The sequence below is a fragment of the Myxocyprinus asiaticus genome, chromosome 30, assembly GCF_019703515.2.
Source record: "Myxocyprinus asiaticus isolate MX2 ecotype Aquarium Trade chromosome 30, UBuf_Myxa_2, whole genome shotgun sequence".
Classification (NCBI taxonomy): domain Eukaryota; kingdom Metazoa; phylum Chordata; class Actinopteri; order Cypriniformes; family Catostomidae; genus Myxocyprinus; species Myxocyprinus asiaticus.
The window spans coordinates 10,738,139-10,759,613 of NC_059373.1; the positions used below are offsets into that span (position 1 = coordinate 10,738,139).

The window sequence follows — 21,475 nt, forward strand, 5'->3', positions numbered from 1 at the left end:
CCCTTTCTGCTCAAAAACTATTCCTTTATCAGTATTTGAAGTTGATGTTTGACTAAAGGAGTTATCTAGCAGAATGTCCAAGCTGCTCTTTTCCATATAAAGAATGTGAATGTCCCTGGTCCTCATTCTCTTTCATTGTTTGGAAAAGATCCGTTTGGACATTATGTTTGATATCTCCTTTTGTGTTCGACAATAGAAACAAAGTCATAGTAAAGTATCGCTAAATTTTCATTTTTGGTGAACTATTCCTTTAATATATTCTCTTGTTATTGCGCTCATCATTAAAGTTCAATTAGTTGAATCAATTTGCAAACAAAAACAGTTTTTCATTAAGATGCAAGATCATTTTGGGGAATTCAGATGGCTTTAGTTTGCAAAAATTAAAGAAACAACAGTTTCCATGCATTTCGAGTTAAACTGTTACTTTCTTTGGCCCTTTGTGAATGTGACGTGAATAAAGGAAGTGATCTGTACGGCATGTACCCATGCATGTGTGTCGGTGAAAGTCTTAATCGTAGATCCTGAGATGACAGCTGTACTGCCTACTGAACTGGGAAATAAGTGGAAAGGCTGAAGGCAAAACAGTTTGCACTTTACAGGTCAAAAACACAGCTTCCCCATAGAACCCTATTGACATTTAAATGATAAGCACATATGTAAACATTTGAACATCACATTTTTTATTGTTTAAATCCATAAAGATTGGCCATTTGACAAAATGGCACAGTGTACTCTTATGCACATAGTAGTATTGTACCTTCTTGAATATTAATGAATGTATGCACCTTGTTGCACCTACTTAACGTAAGTTGTGTCAAAAGCTGGATCTCACATCATACATAAAATTTAAATTATATATATATATGTACCCAAGTGGAGAAATTTCATGTAATTTAACTCTAGTCATAAATTGGACGTGGCCCCTTTAAGAACTGGAGTTTTACGTCACCTGCTTTTTAGCATTCTCTCCTGTTAGAGATGTGGGAACATGCATTGTGCAGGGGGGCTCCCGGTTTTGTTCATTGTTTGAGAGTTCTCTGGGATGCATATGGATTGCAAAATTGTTTTGCATCCTGTGTTGTTTATTTACAACACACAGGCTACATATGTTTTTGTGTGTGTATGAGTGTATATATATATATATATATATATATATATATATATATATATATATATATATATATATATATATACAGAGTTGACATCAGAAGTTAACATACACCTTAACCAAATACATTTAAACTCAGTTTTTCACAAGTCCTGACATTTAATCGTAGAAAACATTGCCTGTCTTAGGTCAGTCAGGTTTATTTTATTACTTTATTTTAAGAATGTGAAATGTCAGAATAATAGTAGAGAGGATTATTTATTTCAACTTTTATTTCTTTCATCACATTCCCAGTGGGTCAGAAGTTTACATACACTTTGTTAGTATTTGGTATCATTGCCTTTAAATTGTTTAACTTGGGTGAAAATTTTGGGTAGCCTTCCACAAGCTTCACACAATAAGTTGCTGGAATTTTGGCCCATTGCTCCAGACAGAACTGGTGTAACTGAGTCAGGTTTGTAGGCCTCCTTGCTCGCACACGCTGTTTCAGTTCTGCCCACAAATTTTCTATCGGATTGAGATCAGGGCTTTGTGATGGCCACTCCAATACCTTGACTTTGTTGTCCTTAAGCCATTTAGCCACAGCTTTGGAGGTATGCTTGGGGTCATTGTTCATTTGGAAGTCCCATTTGTGACCGAGCTTTAACTTCCTGGCTGATGTCTTGAGATGTTGCTTCAATATATCCACATAATTTTTTTTCCTCATGATGTCATCTATTTTGTGAAGTGCACCAGTCTCTCCTGCAGCAAAGCACCCCCACAACATGATGCTGCCACCCCCATGCTTCACGGTTGGGATGGTGTTCTTCGGCTTGCAAACCTCACCCTTTTTCCTCCAAACATAGCGATGGTCATTATGGCCAAAAAGTTACATTATGTTTCATCAGACCAGAGGAAATTTCTCCAAAAAGTAAGATCTTTGTTGTCATGTGGACTTTCAAACAGTAGTCTTGTTTTTTATGGCGGTTTTGGAGCAGTGGCTTCTTCCTTGCTGAGCAGCCTTTCAGATTATGTCGATATAGGACTCGTTTTACTGTGGATATAGATACTTGTCTACCTGTTTCCTCCAGCATCTTCACAAAGTCCTTTGCTGTTGTTCTGGGAATGATTTGCACTTTTCGCACCAAACTACGTTCATCTCTAGGAGACAGAATGCGTCTCCTTCCTGAGTGGTATGATGCCTGCGTGGCCCCATGGTGTTTATACTTGCTTACTATTGTTTGTACAGATGGACGTGATACCTTCAGGCATTTAGAAATTGCTCCCAAGGATAAACCAGACTTGTGGAGGTCCACAATTTTTTTTTTTGTGAGGTCTTGGCTGATTTCTTTTGAATTTCCCGTGATGTCAAACAAAGAGGCACTGAGTTTGAAAGTAGGCCTTAAAATACATTCGCAGGTACACCTCCAACTGACACCAATTAGCCTATCAAAAGCTAATTGACTAATTGTCTAAAGGCTTGACATAATTTTCTGGAATTTTCCAAGCTGCTTAAAGGCACAGTTAACTTAGTGAATGCAAACTTCTGACCCACTGAAACTGTGATATAGTCAATTAAAAGTGAAACAATCTGTCTGTAAACAATTGTTGGAAAAATTACTTGTGTCATTCACAAAGTACATGTCCTAAACGACTTGCCAAAACTATAGTTTGCTAACATGAAATCTGTGGAGTGGTTAAAAAATGAGTTTTAATGACTTCAGCCTAAGTGTATGTAAACTTCTGACTTCAACTGTATATACAGTATATATACACATACACATGGTATATATGTATATATACAACACACACGGTATATATGTATATATACAACACACACTGTATATATGTATATATACGACACACACTGTATATATGTATTATATACAACACACACTGGTATATATGTATATATACAACACACACTGTATATATGTATATATACAACACACTGTATATATGTATATATACAACACACACTGTATATATGTATATATACAACACACACTGTATATATGTATATATACAACACACATGGTATATATGTATATATACGACACACACTGTATATATGATTATATACAACACATGGTATATATGTATATATACAACACACACTGTATATATGTATATATACAACACACACTGTATATATGTATATATACAACACACACTGTATATATGTATATATACAACACACATGGTATATATGTATATATACGACACACACTGTATATATGATTATATACAACACACATGGTATATATGTATATATACAACACACACTGTATATATGTATATATACAACACACACTGTATATATGTATATATACGACACACACTGTATATATGTATATATACAACACACACTGTATATATGTATATATACAACACACATGGTATATATGTATATATGTATATATACAACACACATGGTATATATGTATATATACGACACACGCTGTATATATGATTATATACAACACACATGGTATATATGTATATATACAACACACACTGTATATATGTATATATACAACACACACTGTATATATGTATATAAGGGACTGATTTTTGTCATATTTCTGAATGTCCCATTTCATTAATTGTCTGACAAGGAAATTACGCTAAATACAGTAAATCCTTATTGCACAGTTTTTATTTGCCACACAAAGAACATTTAAACGTTTATAACTCAAACTCTTCAAACAAGATTTGAGTTCAAAAACAAGATTTAATGAGACTATTAAGTGATTTTTTTACAAAGATTAAGATTTCAAGTTCTGATAAAGTATGAAATGTATACTTTTACATTACATTTTAATGTCCTTCATTGTGCAAATAATACATTTATAGCTTTGAGAAAAACTCAAAAAACACATGAAGAGATGAAAGAAATACAGAAATTCAGAATACATCTAGACATACCATAAATAAGCGCCCACATAGATAGACCATGTAATAATAAATAACCATATCCAACATGCTGACTTAAAATTGTGTTATTGACCAACTTGTCCAAGGTCAAAAATTAATAGACTAAAAACGAATAGACAATCTTTTCTCAGTTCTGATTTGATAATGCTTCCCTGAATGCACTGCTTTGTCTTTTGAGCTGCATGTAAGAATGGTTAATTTTTATCGTCATTATGGTAAAGTGCCATTACAGCATCCACCAGTAGGTGGACTTTCAAAGAGAAAATTGCTGTCTGTCCAGTAACATTCCATACCCACTAACTAACATAAGTACTTTAATTGTCACATCTTACATTTGTATTTTATTCTCTTTCCTTTAAATTTTTTAGGCAAAACATTTCAGAGAACAAAATCACAGAATTATAACTTCGTCACCTCTTGTTGGTATTGCTGTGTTTACATATATTAGTTTATAGTTTATATAGACATGAAATAGTTTTAGGAAATTGGTCCAGCGATGTGACATGCTGTAGCCTGTTACATCTAAAACTATTTTAAACAGCATTTTTGTTATATATTATATTTTTCATTTTTTTAAATTTATTATTATGCATGCATGCATGCGTGTTTTTATGACCTTTTATTAAATCGGAGACCTCATGGAATTTTTGTACTTTGTAATTTCATATGTCACATCGCAGGACTTTTTAACATGAATTAGTGAAGCCAAAAAGTTTAATGAAAATGGTGAAAATTCACAGTTTAACTTATACATTAAAATACATTTTAACCTAAAATCTTGATGATGATTAAAAAATAATTTACCCATGAAAATCTTTGTTTTGTCAAGAAGTTGTCATGAACACTATGATTCAAATCCGGTTCTTACAAAAAAAAGTACTATAGTACTGCCATGGTTTTTTGGACATGTACCGTGGTAGTACATAGGAAGTACAATGTAAATACAATATTTAATACATTTCTGAACCATGGTATATATTAAAGTACCATGGTAGTACTATTTGATACCATCATTGTACCATAGTGCCAGAAACTACGTTTTCATACGGAAAATCGTTCCATAATCTATGGGCTCATGACATAATAAAACGGCATAAAATGAAACATACAGTCTCAGTGTTACTTGATTAACCTAATCAGATGCTTGCCAAGTTAATATTGGAGGATGGGAAAATATTGGATTACAATCTGGTATTATTCCTTGTATGGTTTTCTCCAGGCTTTTCTTCAGGTGCCTCCTGATCAACAGAAGCATCGGCCATCATAAAGGAATCTGTAGAGCGGTTACTCATTCTCAATGGTGCTAGACGTCTAAGGTTGGTAGGTGTCCAGGGCAGTCGTCCCTGTGCCCTCTGGGAGGGTGCCACAATCATGTTGGTCCCTGTCCCTATTTGCCATGGTGGGTTACGCATGGGAGGAGAGGTGTCTATGTCGGGTATGAATGCTGGATTCTCTACACCAGCTGCAGATAATGCAGGGTAATTATGTTGAAATGAGAGATCATGAGAACAACCTTCATATAATATATATTTTGTCTGTTCGCTTAGAGGTTAACCAACTCTATGTAAATGCCCTGTACAAATGTAAATCTATGTTATAATAACACCAGTAGGAATGATGTGACATTAACATGTCACGTAAATACAGTATGTTGCTATAAAAGATCATTCTTACCTCCAGGTGTGTTTGTGCTTCTTATGGGGAAATTGCCAGCAGTCTCGCTACTAGAGTCTCCAGAAAACTCAAAATCTGGTGAGACGAAAGAAAATAATATTAAAAATACTTCCAGTATAATCAAGCTACCATGCTTAAAGTAATATTCTGGGTTCAAGACACGTTAAGCTAAATCGACAGGATTTGAGGTACCATAATTTTGATTACCACAAAAAAAAAAAAAAAAAAAAAAAAAAAACATTATTTAAGAATTTAGATGTTCAATTTTGTCCCTCCTTTTCTTTAAAAAAAAAAAAAAAAGCAAAAATCAAGGTTACTGAGAGGCACTCGCAATGGAAGTGAATGGAGCCAATTTTTGCAGCGTTTAAAGGCAGAAAGGTTTTAAACCCTCCAAGAAAGTTTGTCATGGAAATGACAAGGTTTGTAAGTCACTAAAATCATGTTAACAAGCATATTGTTATGTCATGTGGCTATAATTTTGAAACAGTAAGTATTTTAACACTTGCAGATTGGCCCTATTCACTTCCATTGTATGTGCCTCACCGTAACACAGATTTTTGCTTTTAAAAATGGAGGGACAGGTCGAAGTTTATTTTTGTGGCAATTAACATTATGCCACAAATGCTGTTGACTGAGCTTAACTTGTATTGAACCTGGAATATTCCTTTAATGCTAAGGGATGCTAGGAAAATATTTTACCTTCATCTCCATATGGATGGGTTCTGTTTGGATCCGCTGGCTTTCCATTTGGCTGGAAATGACAAACACACAACATACATTTTGTTGTCATATTTTTTCTGTATAAAATTAGAAAAAAAGACCCATTTTCAAAACTCATATCTAAAATGGATCATATAATTATTTATTCCTGTGGGCCATTTTAATGTCAGCCAAATAACATTTGTGCTAAGGAACACAAATATATTCAAATATATAGTTATAGATTATCCTTTAAAAGCCTGCCTCACATTGTGACAGATTCACAAAACTGTCCACACTAAAATGTGCCACTCAAACTGTTAAGATCACACTGAAATGATCAGAGACATTGTTAATAATAAACTTTAGCTGCTCTTTCCTAACACTGGTCCTTCGGAAGGATATGCAGAGTGGCAGTTGCTACACCTAGTCAGGGAAAAAAGAAAAATTCCCACATTTTTTCTTTACTTCATAGCTTTTCTGGTGTTAAGGAATAATTGTATCTATCCTATATTCTTTTCACCGTTACTGGGCGGACCAAGTTGCTGAACAACGAACAGACGTTGTTGTGTATGGGGTGGCCATGTGTTAATGTATTCATCTTTCAGATTTCAGAATGAGCCACTGTTGCAGCTAAATTTCAATAAATGGTATTTTTGGATGTGACAGCTTGTGTGAAGTTCTGAGTTCTTAAAGTTGCAAAAAGTTTTCTTAGTACTCTGAATTCTTATATTTCAAAAGGTCAATGAATATTTGATTTCTCATGCTATGACCCCTTTAACTGAAGTTAAACTGATGGACATGAAGGTCTTATACCTTCTGTTCCTTCTTGGAATATTTGGAGATTTTCTTGGCTGGGTTGACACCCCTCTTAGCAGATTTGAAAGACTCAAGGCGGTTTCTCATAGTCCTTTGGAAGATCTCCTGCACTTCATCTGGATTCTCGGTGGTGTTATAGTGACTACGGCTGTAAGTGGGACGGTTCTGCTCAGAAAAAGGAGAAATGGATTCATTGGATGGAATTTATATTCTTGTACATGTGTTTTCTTGTGCATGTGTTTTTCCTTTTGATGTAGTAAGACATGAAAAACATTTCAAATATACAGTAGGATTCAAAATTCTTCCACTTTTCAAATTTTTACAGTTTTGTCCCATTACAAATTATATTATCAGCATAATTCAAGTGAAAGACTGAATAGAAAAATTAAATCTTTACATTTTAAATTCAGTCCTTGCTTTAATGAAAGCATGCTCTCAAGATGGTGTGGACTCCATAAGTGTGCAAAATCTGATGATCCATGTTATTCAGCATGATTTGAGAATGTTCCAAAGAGCATCTTGTGTGTTTCAGTGAAAGCAAGGACATATGACTTTTCATACAAAGGAGTTTACATAATCGGTATCATAAATTAGGCTTGCTGTAGTGTATAAATAAATAAAAAATTCTTCAAAATCCTAAAACTTAATTTATTTCCAGGTTTAAATTAGATTTTAAATCCAGAATTTCAATGTGGACCCACTGTAGATAAAGAGATGTTCTGCGTGAGAATGAAAACTATGGTGTGTGGATGTGCAGGAGAAGAACAATTCTTACATATCTTCTGCTCCTGTATAGGTGCTGCTCTAGTACATGATGAGCGCTGAGGTCATCATTCATGCTCTTCTTGTCTTGCTCATGGATGTCGAGGGAAACCGATGGAACCGGGTTCTTTCTGTTTTGCCAGAAGACCATTGATTTTAATCTTTATCTAGGTATGTTTATTCATCACTAAACTACTTTGCAGTTTACTACGGTAAACTGGTTATTTTCAACCTCTTTATAAAAAGGAATGATCACATCTTGATGGTGAAACTATATCTTTGTCAGTGTGTAACATTTCTTATTGTTAGCTTGTGTCAAACATTGCAATGCTCACTAAGACCTAGGAGCCACATCCAATACTAAAATAATTTAGGCAAGTGGGTTAGAATATCTGTGAGATGGGAAAGTCAAATATATTTGGTGGGCTACTTACATGTTCACTGGAACGTTTTCAATGCCAAAGTCGTAATCTGACATGTCAGCCATGATATCGGGGATGATGTCTCCATACTCTAAAGCAAGCTTCTTCTTGAAGTCGACATTGGCTCTGTCATCATTACGAATGAATGCCAAAGAACCTTTGCGTTCACCCTAAATGTGAAAAACAATATTGACTTGAGTTCTTCAGAACATTCACTGTTGATGATACTTGAGTAAAAACAAGCAAAATATGCAAATGAACAATAAAAATAATCATCTTTTTTAACTTACCACTGGAACACAATCACCATTCTATTGAAGGGTGAGACTTCAAAGTCTATTGAAGTTTACTAAAATGTAATATTTGACCAAATATTTTCCACGGCTTTTACAGTTGTTTATGATTACTGGTAACATATTTTAAAAAATACTTTTATAGAGACTCTATGAAGAGCAATTTCAAAAAATATTTTAAAGCAGAGCATAACTTGAAAAATGTATATTGACTATGGAAATGTATATTACTTTTCAGTTATGTTTCAGTTACTTCAGTTACTTTTCAGTTAAGATTTTATTCATTTGACATTCGCAGGCCTGGAAATAAAAAAATTAAAATTGCTTGACATTTCCAGGTTTTCCATAACCATATAGGAACCTTGTACACTTTTTTTTTCCAAATCCCTTTTAGTGATTCACTACTCCAATAATATGAGGGATGTCTTTACATCAGCATGGAAAGTTATTCAGAAATCAAACAAAACATTATGAAATGCAAACAGAATCAGTGATTGTTGTCTCACCCCATGCTCTCACCTCAGTGACATATTTTGTGGCATCCTCCAGATTCAGTTTGTGGAAGGCACCAAAAATTTGGTCTTTATGCTTTCTAGCATCACTCTTCATTAGCCACCAGCAGATATACTTGTCCTCAAAATGATTCCAACTTCCAACAAAAAGGATTTAAGTCAAAGTTCTTGAAATACATATATATATATATACATTTTCTCTGAAGTAGTGGTCTACTCACTGTCTGGTCCACCAGTTATCTCCCATACAGCCACAGATGTCTTCCATTGCTGTCATTATGTGCTCAAATGCCTACAAAGACACAAAAAATACCAAACTCATTGAACCAGATTTTTTCTGATGTTGAAGTTCACCACAATTTAGATGTTACCCACTGAAATTGCACATGCACTCATATTCACAGTGTAGAAACTGTAAACACTGTGTTATGGATGACAACACTGTACTGCATTGCGTAACCTACACAAAATCATTTTGTAATTTTTCCCACCCCATTTTTTGCACTTGATAAGATGCAAGGACATGCACTAGAATGATCACCTTAGGGAACACACTGCTGTGACATCAGAGGTACATTACTTTTCTTTATTTTTTAAAAACAATAATCTAATCATTATAAATTGGCATAATCATATTAATTGGCAGGAATCTTTAAAAATGCATATAAGGTAGGTTTTTGACATGTTGTTTTTAGGTTTTGTAAAAAGGATAGGTGAATTGTGTTTTTTTTTTATTTTATGTTAAAATACTTTCTTCTATCCCAGCTCAGTATGTGGATACACCTATAAATCAGCCATTCATAGGTTGATTTCTCCAAAAAGTGTAAACACTGTGGCTCTGTTTGTTTGAGCATCCCGGCCAGCCCGCCATAGCAACAATGGCACAACCAATGGCATGAGTTTGGGGCGGGAGTATCTGTTTGTCGGTCAGTGTAAGAAAGTGAGAGTATTTGAGAAACTTGTTTGAAAACAGTCATTATTTTAGCAATTCCGTTTGGTGACACTAGTGGTGTAGAAATTACTCACAATTGTAATTGATATGCTAATAATACTAAAACGTCATAATGGATAGTTACCCTGTTGTTCATTTTTCCATTGAGTGTCAGATCTGATGGAGTTGCCCTTTTAACTTTCAGCCATTGAACCAGTGGTTTCATGGTGATTCCCTACAAAGAAAGAATACACACGGTGACCACAAGTTGATTAGGATAAACATGCAAATAAAAACTGTTTTTGAGTGCACTGGTTATGAGTGGGTTAGTGAAGGCTGTCACCTGGAGAATGACAGTGAAATACACCACGATGAGCGTGGTACCAAGCATTAGATTCTTCTCTGGGATCTTATTCTCATCTAAAATAGCTGCCAATCCATATGCCACTGCTCCACGCAGGCCACCATAGCTCATTACAATCTGGTCCGTGATGTCAATGGGAATCAGTCTAGACTGGTTTAAGATCCAGTTGAGGAAGAAAACACCTGCAGATAATAAGACGCAAATCAATCATATTATAGAAAAGATCACACAATTCTTCCTAAAAATAGTTATAATTTTATAGGCAGGGATTTACAAGGTGTAAAAAAAGTTCTGTTTGGTGCCTCAAGAGGCACAGAAATTACACACTTCATATTAAACATTCTGAAAATCACACTAAATAAAAGCTATTCATGATGTTATTTGAAACTTACCCATGAACCTGAATACAATGATGAAGAGGATGGTAAGGAGGATGAAGCCAGTGTTCCAAACCCAGATGTTTTTATCGATGGCCGAAACTCCCAGGAAAACAAAGATCATGGTCTCAGAGCCATTAGCCATCACCTTCAGGACATAACGTAACGTTGTTACCGATTTTTCATCCATGTTGGCGTTGATATACTTTTGACAGCAGACACCGCAGAAAGTGATCCTGTCACAAACAAGATAACTGTGCTTAAAAAGAGATTTCATGGGGTCTTTAAATCAGTTCTGCAGAAAATGCAAAAACATGTCTGAAGATTCCGTCTAGGCCTCTGTACCACTTTATAGTGTATATGTAAATCACATAAATGTGAACATCACAATAGAAAAGTATTTGGTTCATTAAGAAGATCTTACGAAAGTATTGCAGAGAGCGAGAGCATCTCAGCAGTCAGGTAAGACAGGTAACCAATAACAAAGATGAAGCCAGCTTCAATGATCTGGACATTCTTGGTGATCCTGGTCAGCATGGATGTCAGAATGGCAAACACAACCCCAAGAAATGAGCCTCCAAATGCCACCACAAAGAATGAAACTAGGAGAACAGAAGATTGCAAACAATTTGTGAACAAGCAGATTAACAGCCAAACCTGTGTAATATTGAATCGATCAGCACATATGTTTTAGTTCATTGGTTCTAAACTAGTGGGAAGTGGACTAAAATGCTTTGCAGGTCTGTTCTGATAGGGTTTGTGGACAGCAGGGAATAAACAATACAAAATGCAAAAAATAAAATACATTAACCATATACAGTACTTGTGCATATTTAGAATATCAAAATAAATCTACTTTTAAAAGAGGAAAAAAGGCTTCCCATGTCTTTTGTTGTGTATATCAAATGCCGTGCATCCATTCAAACTCTTCCATGTGTTAGCCTGCTATATGACACTTTTGTTGTTTTTCTATTAAGCCGTGCAGAAATCCTAATTTTGTTAGGCCTATGCAGTGGTAGGTCACCACTTAACGTCCAAAGTAAAATTTGGGTGCTAAAGCAAAACCAGTTGAGAACCACTGTTTCAATGAAAGTGGCAGGGAGGCAGATTTGAGGGTTTGTGTCCATACTTATGCCTTTGATGATCTCTACGGCATTAATCTTTGGGCCTCCCAGAGACACAAATGCATCAAACACATTATAAAGCACCTGTGAAAGAGAGACAGAGATGTTACATAATATTTAATGGATATAAAAGATATCACATTGGCAAAGAGAGTCAAATAAATGTTTATATGAACACGTGACAAGATTCCACAAAGGTGTGAGCCAATAAAGCTGTTCAGTTCATAGTCCTTAAACCCAAAAGATAATTAGCATTTTCAAATCATGGGTTCCCACAGGAATTTTAAATGGGTTTTTGGAACTGGGGTCTATGGTTATCATTACTTGAAATTATTTTTCCATTTTGTTCTACAATGTAAATTACACATAATCAAATCTCACATACATTTTGAAACTGTTGTGTGTGTTAAAAACGTGAGTTGCCAAACTGTTACTTGGTTTAAGAACAACATGCAATTCATCTCATGTAATTTATAGTCCTTATTCTGCAACTTTTTAGCAACTTAAAATTTTAGAACTCACAGTGGTTTCAAAAGGTATGACTGTGTGTAGAACAAAACGGAAAAGTCTTTTCACATAATGTTCAAATGTATGTGTAAAATTTCTGTGCCACCAGTGTCACCAAATGGAATTGCCTAAGTAATGACTGTTTTCCGAACACTCACCTTGTCTGCCAGACATATAGTCCCATCCCAAACTCACACCAGCGATTCAGTTAATGTTGCTCTTATATGAATTCAGTTATGACATTTAGAGAAGAGAAGAACTGAGACTCACCACTGTGACTCCATCATTAAGCAATGACTCTCCAAACACTAGGATGTAGAGCACCTCGTTCACATGCACTTCCTCAAACACTGCAATCACAGCCACGGGGTCCACAGCTGACATCAGAGCACCAAACAACAAGAACTGCAGTGGACCAATGTTTAAGTTACCTGAGGGTCAACAAAATTGCTTGTTTAATTAAATTTCCACTATCGTGCAATATTTTGATGGAAAGCATTTGTAAAATAACCACACATATTACACGGATCTCTGGAATACTTAATCCTGCTTGGTCAGAAATTACATTCTTTGGTCAAATATTTTTCTATAATGACCACTATATAGAGTGTTAATTGACTGTTGTCCTTGGCTTCCAGTTTGCTACACTGCTAGTTTCATGTCTTGTAGAACTTTGCAGTTTTTTTCAAATGATGAAAATAAATCAATGTTAAATCAACATTTCATGTCCATTTTATCTTTTTTATTTGTTAAGTAATCTGTAAGGGGCCATTTAGACAAACACGTTCTTGTGCTAGAGCTAGACTAAGTGCAACAAATGGAACAGAACACAGGTGTCTCGATGCATGTTTAAAGCACTTTTTAGCTCGACTTAGCATCTTAAAAAAATACTGCACTCCTGCACAAGGTGCTGAAAAACTTGCGAGACGTCTGTCAGTGGTAAAACACGTCTGTCTAGCACATAAGTTGAAAAACAGTGCGGATAACGCATTCAGTGTGAACGTCCCCTGATAAGCAAGATTCCAATTATTAGCCAGTCGTTAACGCAAAATGAACTCCTCCAGGATGATACAAGGACCCTGCGCTTCAGGTCCTGATCACCCTGTCTGGGTTTATTTTGCACTAACGACTGGCTTGACTGTATATTACCCCGTACATACTGTAAAAGGCACTGTCCTGAGCAAAACTGTAGAACCTTAAGGCCACGTCCACACTAATTAAAGTTTGAAACCTCCGTTTTCAGTTTCCTAAAATGATAACTTTCTAAATTACTCTATGTTGTTTTGGAGAGCATTATCAAAAGTCTTCGGTAAAAGAAACTCTGTTGTAGTGTGGATTATAGGCCCAGATGTATCAAAACGCAGCAAATGCATTTTCAAACGAAAATGTTTTAGTGTGGACATGACCTAACAGCACCTAATTGCATCCACATCAAAAACTGAGGTCATATCCACACTAATCCATTTGAAAACCCCTTATATCATCGTTACCCACAGTATGCAGTAATAGAGAGCTTTTTCCAAAGTTTTCATTTTCAGTGGAGTAAAACTCCATTCCAATGTGGATGAGAAGCTTAAACGAAAAAAAAAATCAGTGTGTTTTTCAAAAGTTAATGTGGCCTGAACGAGAACACAGAAAGATTTACCCATTGCACCCCCTTCATAGCAGGCCCAAAGTGCGACGCCCACTGCGCCTGCATTCCAGCATGTTCCGATAATGGCATGGACAAGAATGGCACCCAGGTTGCTAAAGAATAGTTTGTTTGGCATGCAATAACTTGCATCTAATATGATCTGGGGCAACAAGTAGTAGAAGAAGTTAACAGGTGCCAATTTAAAGGTCTGCGCTTTGTCCGCTCCCCAGACGATTCCACCCAAAATAAATCCCAAGATGATGAGCAGACCGCTCTCTGGGATCACAGTGGTGATGCTGTGGTTGAGCTCACATACTAGAAAGAAACAGAAGAAACAGATAAACAGATATGATAAACCTTTTCTTTTTCTTTTTTTTTCTTTTTTTTACAGAAAGCAAACAAATGTTCTGTTTCATACATGAATATAAAATCAAGTTTTCAATTTGGTTGATTCTTATCTTCAGATCATCTAGTGATTATAGACAATAAGCAATTCAAACAATCTAAGCCTTTTAGAACCTTCATGTGATTCATCCCAGATCAGTTACTTGAAATGAGCTAAAAATTAAGCTGTGTCTCATCTTCTTCCGCAGAACAGGAAGTTAGAGGCAGATGGTCAACTCATCCTGCTCAATGTTTAGGAGTAAGTTAGGTAATGTAGTATTAATATTTTCTAAACTTCCTTTAAGACTACTTCCTTGGCTCATTTGTTCAGTGCAACCAATCACAGTGGCTTGACAGTAACTGATTGCTTGAATTTTCTCTATCACCGCTGTGGAGTGTTAACAGTTTGTCACTTAACCTATGATCTTTAACCTTTTGTTTACATTTGTCAGAAGCATTTGTCCAAAAGCAACTAGTGCATTCAAGGTTTACATTTATCAGTAAGTTCCCTGAGATTCAAACCCATGACTTTTGTGTTGCCAGCAGGCCAAGCACCATACTCTCATCAGTTGAGCTACATGATCCAAACAGTGTAAGGAAAAGTGTAAAGACTTTTTTTACATTTATTCATAGGTGATAATGCTGTTAACTAAAATATGTTTCCAGGGAACTCTTGAGGAGACACGCGAGAAAACTTACAAACTTTGCAAGAGACCCTGTTTACTCCTGGTACTAAGATGCGTTTCCGGTGATCTGATTACTTGTGGTCAACGCTAAATACAGGTCTAAACGGGGTCTAAAATTATTTGTGATCAGTGTGGTGATCAAAAACGAATGTCACCACATCGCATTTAAGGTGCTAATCCATCGCGAATGCATCCCGGACCCCTCACCTCTCAATCAACCACTGCGCTAAAACCGAGTGTAAACTTTGCCGGTTATGAGCGGCTTTAAAAGGAAATAATCGTCCGATCTGAAAATTTAAAAAAGCGGATACATGCACAAACACAAGAACTTCTCTGATCTTTTTCAGGGTGTTTGATATCACAGATGAGAAAAACGAACATCTGCAGCTTCTTTAATGCAGGTAATCCACTCAAATAACGGATAATTCTGTTAGAAATGTTGCGTTTGTGCCAACACACTCTCAAGGGGAAATTGGCAGGATTCGTACGACTTTTCTAAAATTGGCTGATTCGTATGATATCGTGCGACTGCACTCATTTGAAGTCCTATGACTTTCACTACAGCCATTGACATCGCTGGACATCGGTTCCATCTAATACGTGACAATTACTTGCTTCTGTCACACACAACAGCTTCCTATCATCTTTACACACTCTACTGATTGGTTAAGTTTAGATAAGAGGTTAGGGCATAACATTAATAAGGATGTCCTTAACGCCTCATGCGCGGAACTCACGCTTACTTCCGCATTAGACATCCGGGCATTTGCACATGATGAATTCGTACGATTTATGCGAACAACATCGTGCGAGACCATACGAAATAGCCAACTCGTAAATGATGTATGAATTTTCACGAGATCGGGTTTGTTTGATGTGCTCTCCATTTCATCTCAGTGCTGTCTAGGAGGAACAATTGAGATATTAATATCTCTTTTGTGATTTTTCCTTTTAATTGGGTTGCTCCCTAGTTCAATTCATTCAGCATTTGAAAGCTTCATTACATCCTGACATTCTGTCATTCTTTTACCACAGTGATATTCTACTTTCGATTGTCCAGAATTATTAAACTTTGCGATGTCTTTGTAGTGTAACATAAGAGGATTATTTCACTTTGATTCTCATTTTATCACTGTGCATTCAGTGTCATTGTTCAGCCAGCCAAAATTTTAAGACTGCGCTATTAGATTTTTTTGTTGAATTTGTGTCGTTTTCGGACATAGTTTGAATCTTGGCGACTGTGTGATTGGGCAATAAAGACTGTAATGCTTAACAAACAGAGCTGGCTTAAACTTGCAAGTAGTTTTGCACCTTGTTGACCCCTTGCTTGTATATGTTCCTGTAACTACATCCAAATAAATAGCCAGGAAGGTTACAGCTTCAGGGGAACATTCATATTAATTGTGCTATGGGTGACCTTGACTTGATGTTTTTATGAGTGAGATTAAATTACTTTACAAATGTGAATACTGAAATAGTAACAAGCATATTTTATGGAAAACTTATGTAATGATTGATGTAGTCCTTTCACAATGTCTGCAAGCTTTGCAATCAGTGGCACCCCAACCTGTACCCAGAGTATGCACCATAGCAAACCCAAAATTTTATTTTATTTTATTTATTTTTCAAAATACATGTATATTTAATTTATAGAGATAGCAGAGAGGATGGGAAATGATGGGTGGAAGAGGGGGGAACAGATAAGTAAAATGCTGCAAGACTCAAACCTAAATTGTCCACATGAGAACCACGGCTCAATTCACTGCCACACATGTGCTAAATATAAGCCCACTGCTCCAATTAGTAGTTCTGTTTAAGAGGCGTTAGTGTGATTTTACTGCAGTAAATTTTAATCTGAAAGGAACATTTATCTGGTACTATAGCCTTTTACACTAATTGTTGAGACAACATATTGTAGATGTCAAGAAAGTTCATGTAAATCTCATATCTCCCCAAAGTTCAATATCATGTACTAAAGCCTGACTTTGCACACTATGCCTTTGAGGAAAGTCAAAGATGCAGGCGGGTCATTAATTATTTAATGTAGTACATTATTAACTAGAAGTAAGGTATTGTTTCAACACTGTAATTTCTCAAGAAGCAGAAAAGTAGATTGCCCCAGCTCGGCCACGACTGCCAATGATGTGTTACAGCTCATGTCCAGGATCTTAATCAGAGTTATGTACCTCATTTGGAACTTGCCAACAGGCAATTAACAGAGCCTCTGTGAATTCATGCACACATTTTGTACACATAGGATTTTAACTTAAACTACAGGTCGCAGTGACATGGAACATGAACAAATGGGGTACACTTGGCATAGCTAACATGAACTGTCGCATTTGCTTAACCCCGCCTTCAGATTTTAACATAATGTAATGCTATCAGTGCACATAGATTTAGTCCTCATTTATTGTGTCAGACATTATGATGACATAAACCAGACAAATAGGATTTTAGTTGATTTTTTAACTGTCAGCATCAAGTGCAGAACTGCAGGTTTCTAAGCAATGACGGACTCTGGGCCAGGCCAGTGGGGCCAGGATCCTTGATATGAGATGCCTGCTATGGCCTGCTAGCTGAAAACAAGCAACTGCAGATGTAAATTTATAAGTAGATAGACAAGCAGCAGTTCAATGTGTCCTGGCAAAATTTGCAATTGCAATTGCAACTTTTTTTCTTATTTTTGCAATTAGTTATAGAGATTATTTTGTCAAATTTTGCCATTTGAATAATCTGTATTAACATTTATCTCAATGGATAAATTCTGTCTTTAAATATCTTTATTTAATATATATATATATATATATATAATTTTGAGTAAATATTACAACTGTCAATTAAACATGAATTATATGAAAAAATAATGTTTTTTTTTTATAAACACAATTAATCGTGCCTCCTGGCTAGTCAAATTCCATAATAAGCCTTGATGATTTTGTGTTGTGCAGTCAGCAGGGGGCAGTCAGCGCAGCCTCAGATTCAGTCTGAACCTTAGAAATTGGAAAGAGTGGGCTGTACCAAGAACTCCTTGGGTTGTACACCGGTAAGGCGCCTCGTCAAACCAATGAGAGTAGGCAGCACAAAATAAATAAGGAGACTTTCACATGATGCGCTTTTACATTCTAAGACAGCTTCAGGATATCGTAACATGTTTTGCAAAGTTTCAAACTACTTTTAAATCTACACAGTGTCCTAAAGCACGTTGTTCATGCACGTAATTAATTAGATTAAAAATTTTAATCAATTGATAGCCCTAGTAAATATTGGTGAAAAATACGTGTTTAATTTTAGCATTTATTATATTCAGCATAATAAATTCAGGAAATATATTGTATATTGTATTGTTTTATATAGAGTATATATCGGTATTGATCTTTGAAAACTTCGAAAACTGATGAATTTTTGCAATATTATTTCTTGTCATTTGGACATAGCATCTCACAATTGAAACAAGAGGGGGCCCAATTTTATTGTCATCTGAAAGTATTAATAACTTTTGAAAAACTCATACCATGGTAAGAAAGCTATGTCTGCAAAATAAATTTAAAGTTATGTAGAAAGAGGGGATGTATAAGGTAAAAAAATCTCTTCTGTTTCCCTTTCCATCTCTAAAAACACTTCAGCCTGTCTTGTTGACATCTAAACTTACCTTGCCAATACTGTGCTCTTTGTCCTTGGCTAACTTCTTGTCCACTCAGTCTCTGTACAAATCTACTGAAGTCTTTCTGAGACATAACTGTACAGTTCTTTGTACAGTTATATCTCAAATACACTATTAAAGCTCTGCAGTTAAAATCCCTTAATACCTACTACGCCTACATGTGAACCTGATCTAACACCCATTCAACGGATAACACTGCACTCTTAGTGCCACTCTGTTCATGTTTTGTGGATCTGGTTTCACCACACATTTGCTACCAGGTTTATGAGCAATCACTGTTGTAAGAAAATATTTCTATATACAGTATATGAGTTAAGAGACATTTCATATTTATTTGTATGCAGTTCAGCTGTGAATCCTCTGGATGGCAGGCTTAAATATTTTAGATGAAACTGATCCCTCAGATCAAATGAAAACCGTCAGGTTTGAAGATAACTTTTTTCGAATCTGTGATTCATCTGGATGACAATCTTCATTAGAAGGAACTGGCCCTAAAGTTGGCCAGCCAGCTTTAATTATTGTCCATTGTTCTTTGTAGAAGCATTTTTAAGTACAAATAATTTACTTAGAAAAGGATGGAGGAACACAAACATTGTAAAAACTTGCGAGAAACGTTCCTGCTTTTCACAGTTGTACAGAGAGGTTATCTGAGTTACTGTAGACTTTGTTCGAACCAGTCTGGCCATTCTCGGTTGACCTCTCTCATCAACAAGGCATTTCCATCCACAGAACTGCACTCACTGGATGGTTTTTGTTTTTGACACCATTTGGATTAAAATCTAGAGACTGTTAATGCGTGAAAATCCCAGGAGTTCAGCAGTTACTGATATACTCAAACCAGCCCATCAGGCACCAATATTAGGCAGGTGGTTTTAATGTTGTGGCTGATCGGTGTATGTTTATTAAACATAACGATTAATTTATAATCTAAAATTGGATGTTGTAATCTTAATTTGTAATCTAAAATTGGATGTTGTAATCTTAATTTGTAATCTAAATTGGATGTTTAGACAAAAACAATTATGAATGGATATTCTCCTTTACTACTTTTGTTCAGCTAAAGAGAATGAAATAAATTTCACTGCAAGAAAAAATAAATCTTAATCATTATTTTTGTATTGTTCTACAGTTATCTAAACTTAAAATATCGAAATCCTTAAAAGAAGATTAATCAAGTGGCAAAGTTGCTTAAGATATAAAGACTTTCAGAGAAGATATATATATTTACCCCATTGGGTAAACTCACTAAATTATTTTAGATTTATTCTAATAAAAAATAAATAAATAAATAAAAAGTAGTGTCAATGAGGTTAGATGCCTCTGAAGAAAATGTATCTTGTTTCAATGATCTTAAGAGATTTTACTGGAAAACATAACACAATATTGATTAAAAAAAAGTGTTTTGCCCTGTTGGTGACAAACGATGATGCTTAAGTCACCAGCTTACCTAATTTACAGAGCCAACACGTCAATATCCAGAGAGCCACCAGGTATGGAGTTTCTACATGATGCCATTTCCAGATGACGATAGGTAATGTTGAGATCGCTGTCGTGGCCCCGGAGGTACCGTTGGTACCAGTGTCCGCAGTGGCTACTTCAGTCGACCTTTCTGGACTCTCATTTTCCTTCTCTAATACTGCAGCCCTGAATGGTGTACTGAAGACCACCAATAATACCAGAAAAAGTGCAAACTGCCGTTGAAATGCCATGTATTGTGTTTTATTTAAAAGGATATTAATCACTTTCTGCCTACATGCAGTTAAAAGACTGATTTTGTAATTATGCAGTCTATCCAGAAGCCTGACTATTCTAAATGGCTATCGTCAAAAGTTGTCTTTCTTTCCCACTTTCTCTGTCCCTCAATCTGTCAGTCTGAGATTGACTCTGACATGTACAGTATATAGTAGATGTGTCCATTCCTTCTCTTATTGTCCCTCCTCTCACAATATAAAGATTCACTTTTGAGTAAGTCATTGGCCCCTCCCTGTTGTCTCTCACAGGTGTGTACTTATTCATGTGGGACTCATCCAGAAGGATTTGCAAGACGAGTTCCTTTATTACAGTAAAGGAGGCAGATTCTAGCACCATAGGCCAAGTCTCAGTTCATCACAGAGGCCCACACATATGGCAAAGACAGAGATCCAAATCAGTATTGTCAACTTTAAGTGTCCTGAAAGCTACCTTTGTTTTCATATTCCTGAATAAAGTTCTCAGGAAAGACAGCTAAAGCCATTTTCTTTATTTGCTTATTCATTTTACGGCTAAGCATGAGAACTAATTCCTATTTTCAGTTTACTTAGTGTTTTAAAAAGTCAGATTTTGTTAAAAATAAAAAAGCTGGGGTCTCTCATGATTGGATATCACAGTATCAAGGATGAGTTATTATTGTAAGATCAGGTCGTGACGCGACACCTTTTTACATAAAATTGTTGAGTTATCATGGTGTTCTGAATTTCAGAATGTTCAGATTTTTTGGTGTGCATTTTTCAGATTAAAAATACCCTCTTCCTCCATAGCACCAGAAGAGACATCATGAGCATTGATCTGAGTTTATAGGACATAAAGTCATACTCAAAAGCAGTGGCGAATTCTCAGGGCCA

The 21,475-nt window shown here is 35.7% G+C and overlaps 1 protein-coding gene across 1 annotated transcript; it reads right to left on the reverse strand.

The window, feature by feature from the left end:
* Positions 1-3,734: 3,734 nt before the first annotated feature.
* LOC127421576 (sodium/hydrogen exchanger 3-like) lies at positions 3,735-20,791 on the reverse strand. Its single transcript, XM_051664709.1, has 16 exons — positions 20,323-20,791; positions 14,154-14,456; positions 12,779-12,939; positions 12,007-12,085; positions 11,302-11,479; positions 10,893-11,113; positions 10,480-10,682; positions 10,282-10,371; positions 9,427-9,497; positions 9,213-9,342; positions 8,413-8,570; positions 7,992-8,109; positions 7,214-7,381; positions 6,398-6,449; positions 5,699-5,773; positions 3,735-5,486 (listed from the first exon to the last, which is right to left on the reverse strand). Exons 1-16 carry the CDS (start codon positions 20,582-20,584, stop codon positions 5,206-5,208), a joined length of 2,550 nt encoding a protein of 849 aa, XP_051520669.1. The 5' UTR covers positions 20,585-20,791; the 3' UTR covers positions 3,735-5,205.
* Between the last annotated feature and the right edge of the window lie 684 nt (positions 20,792-21,475).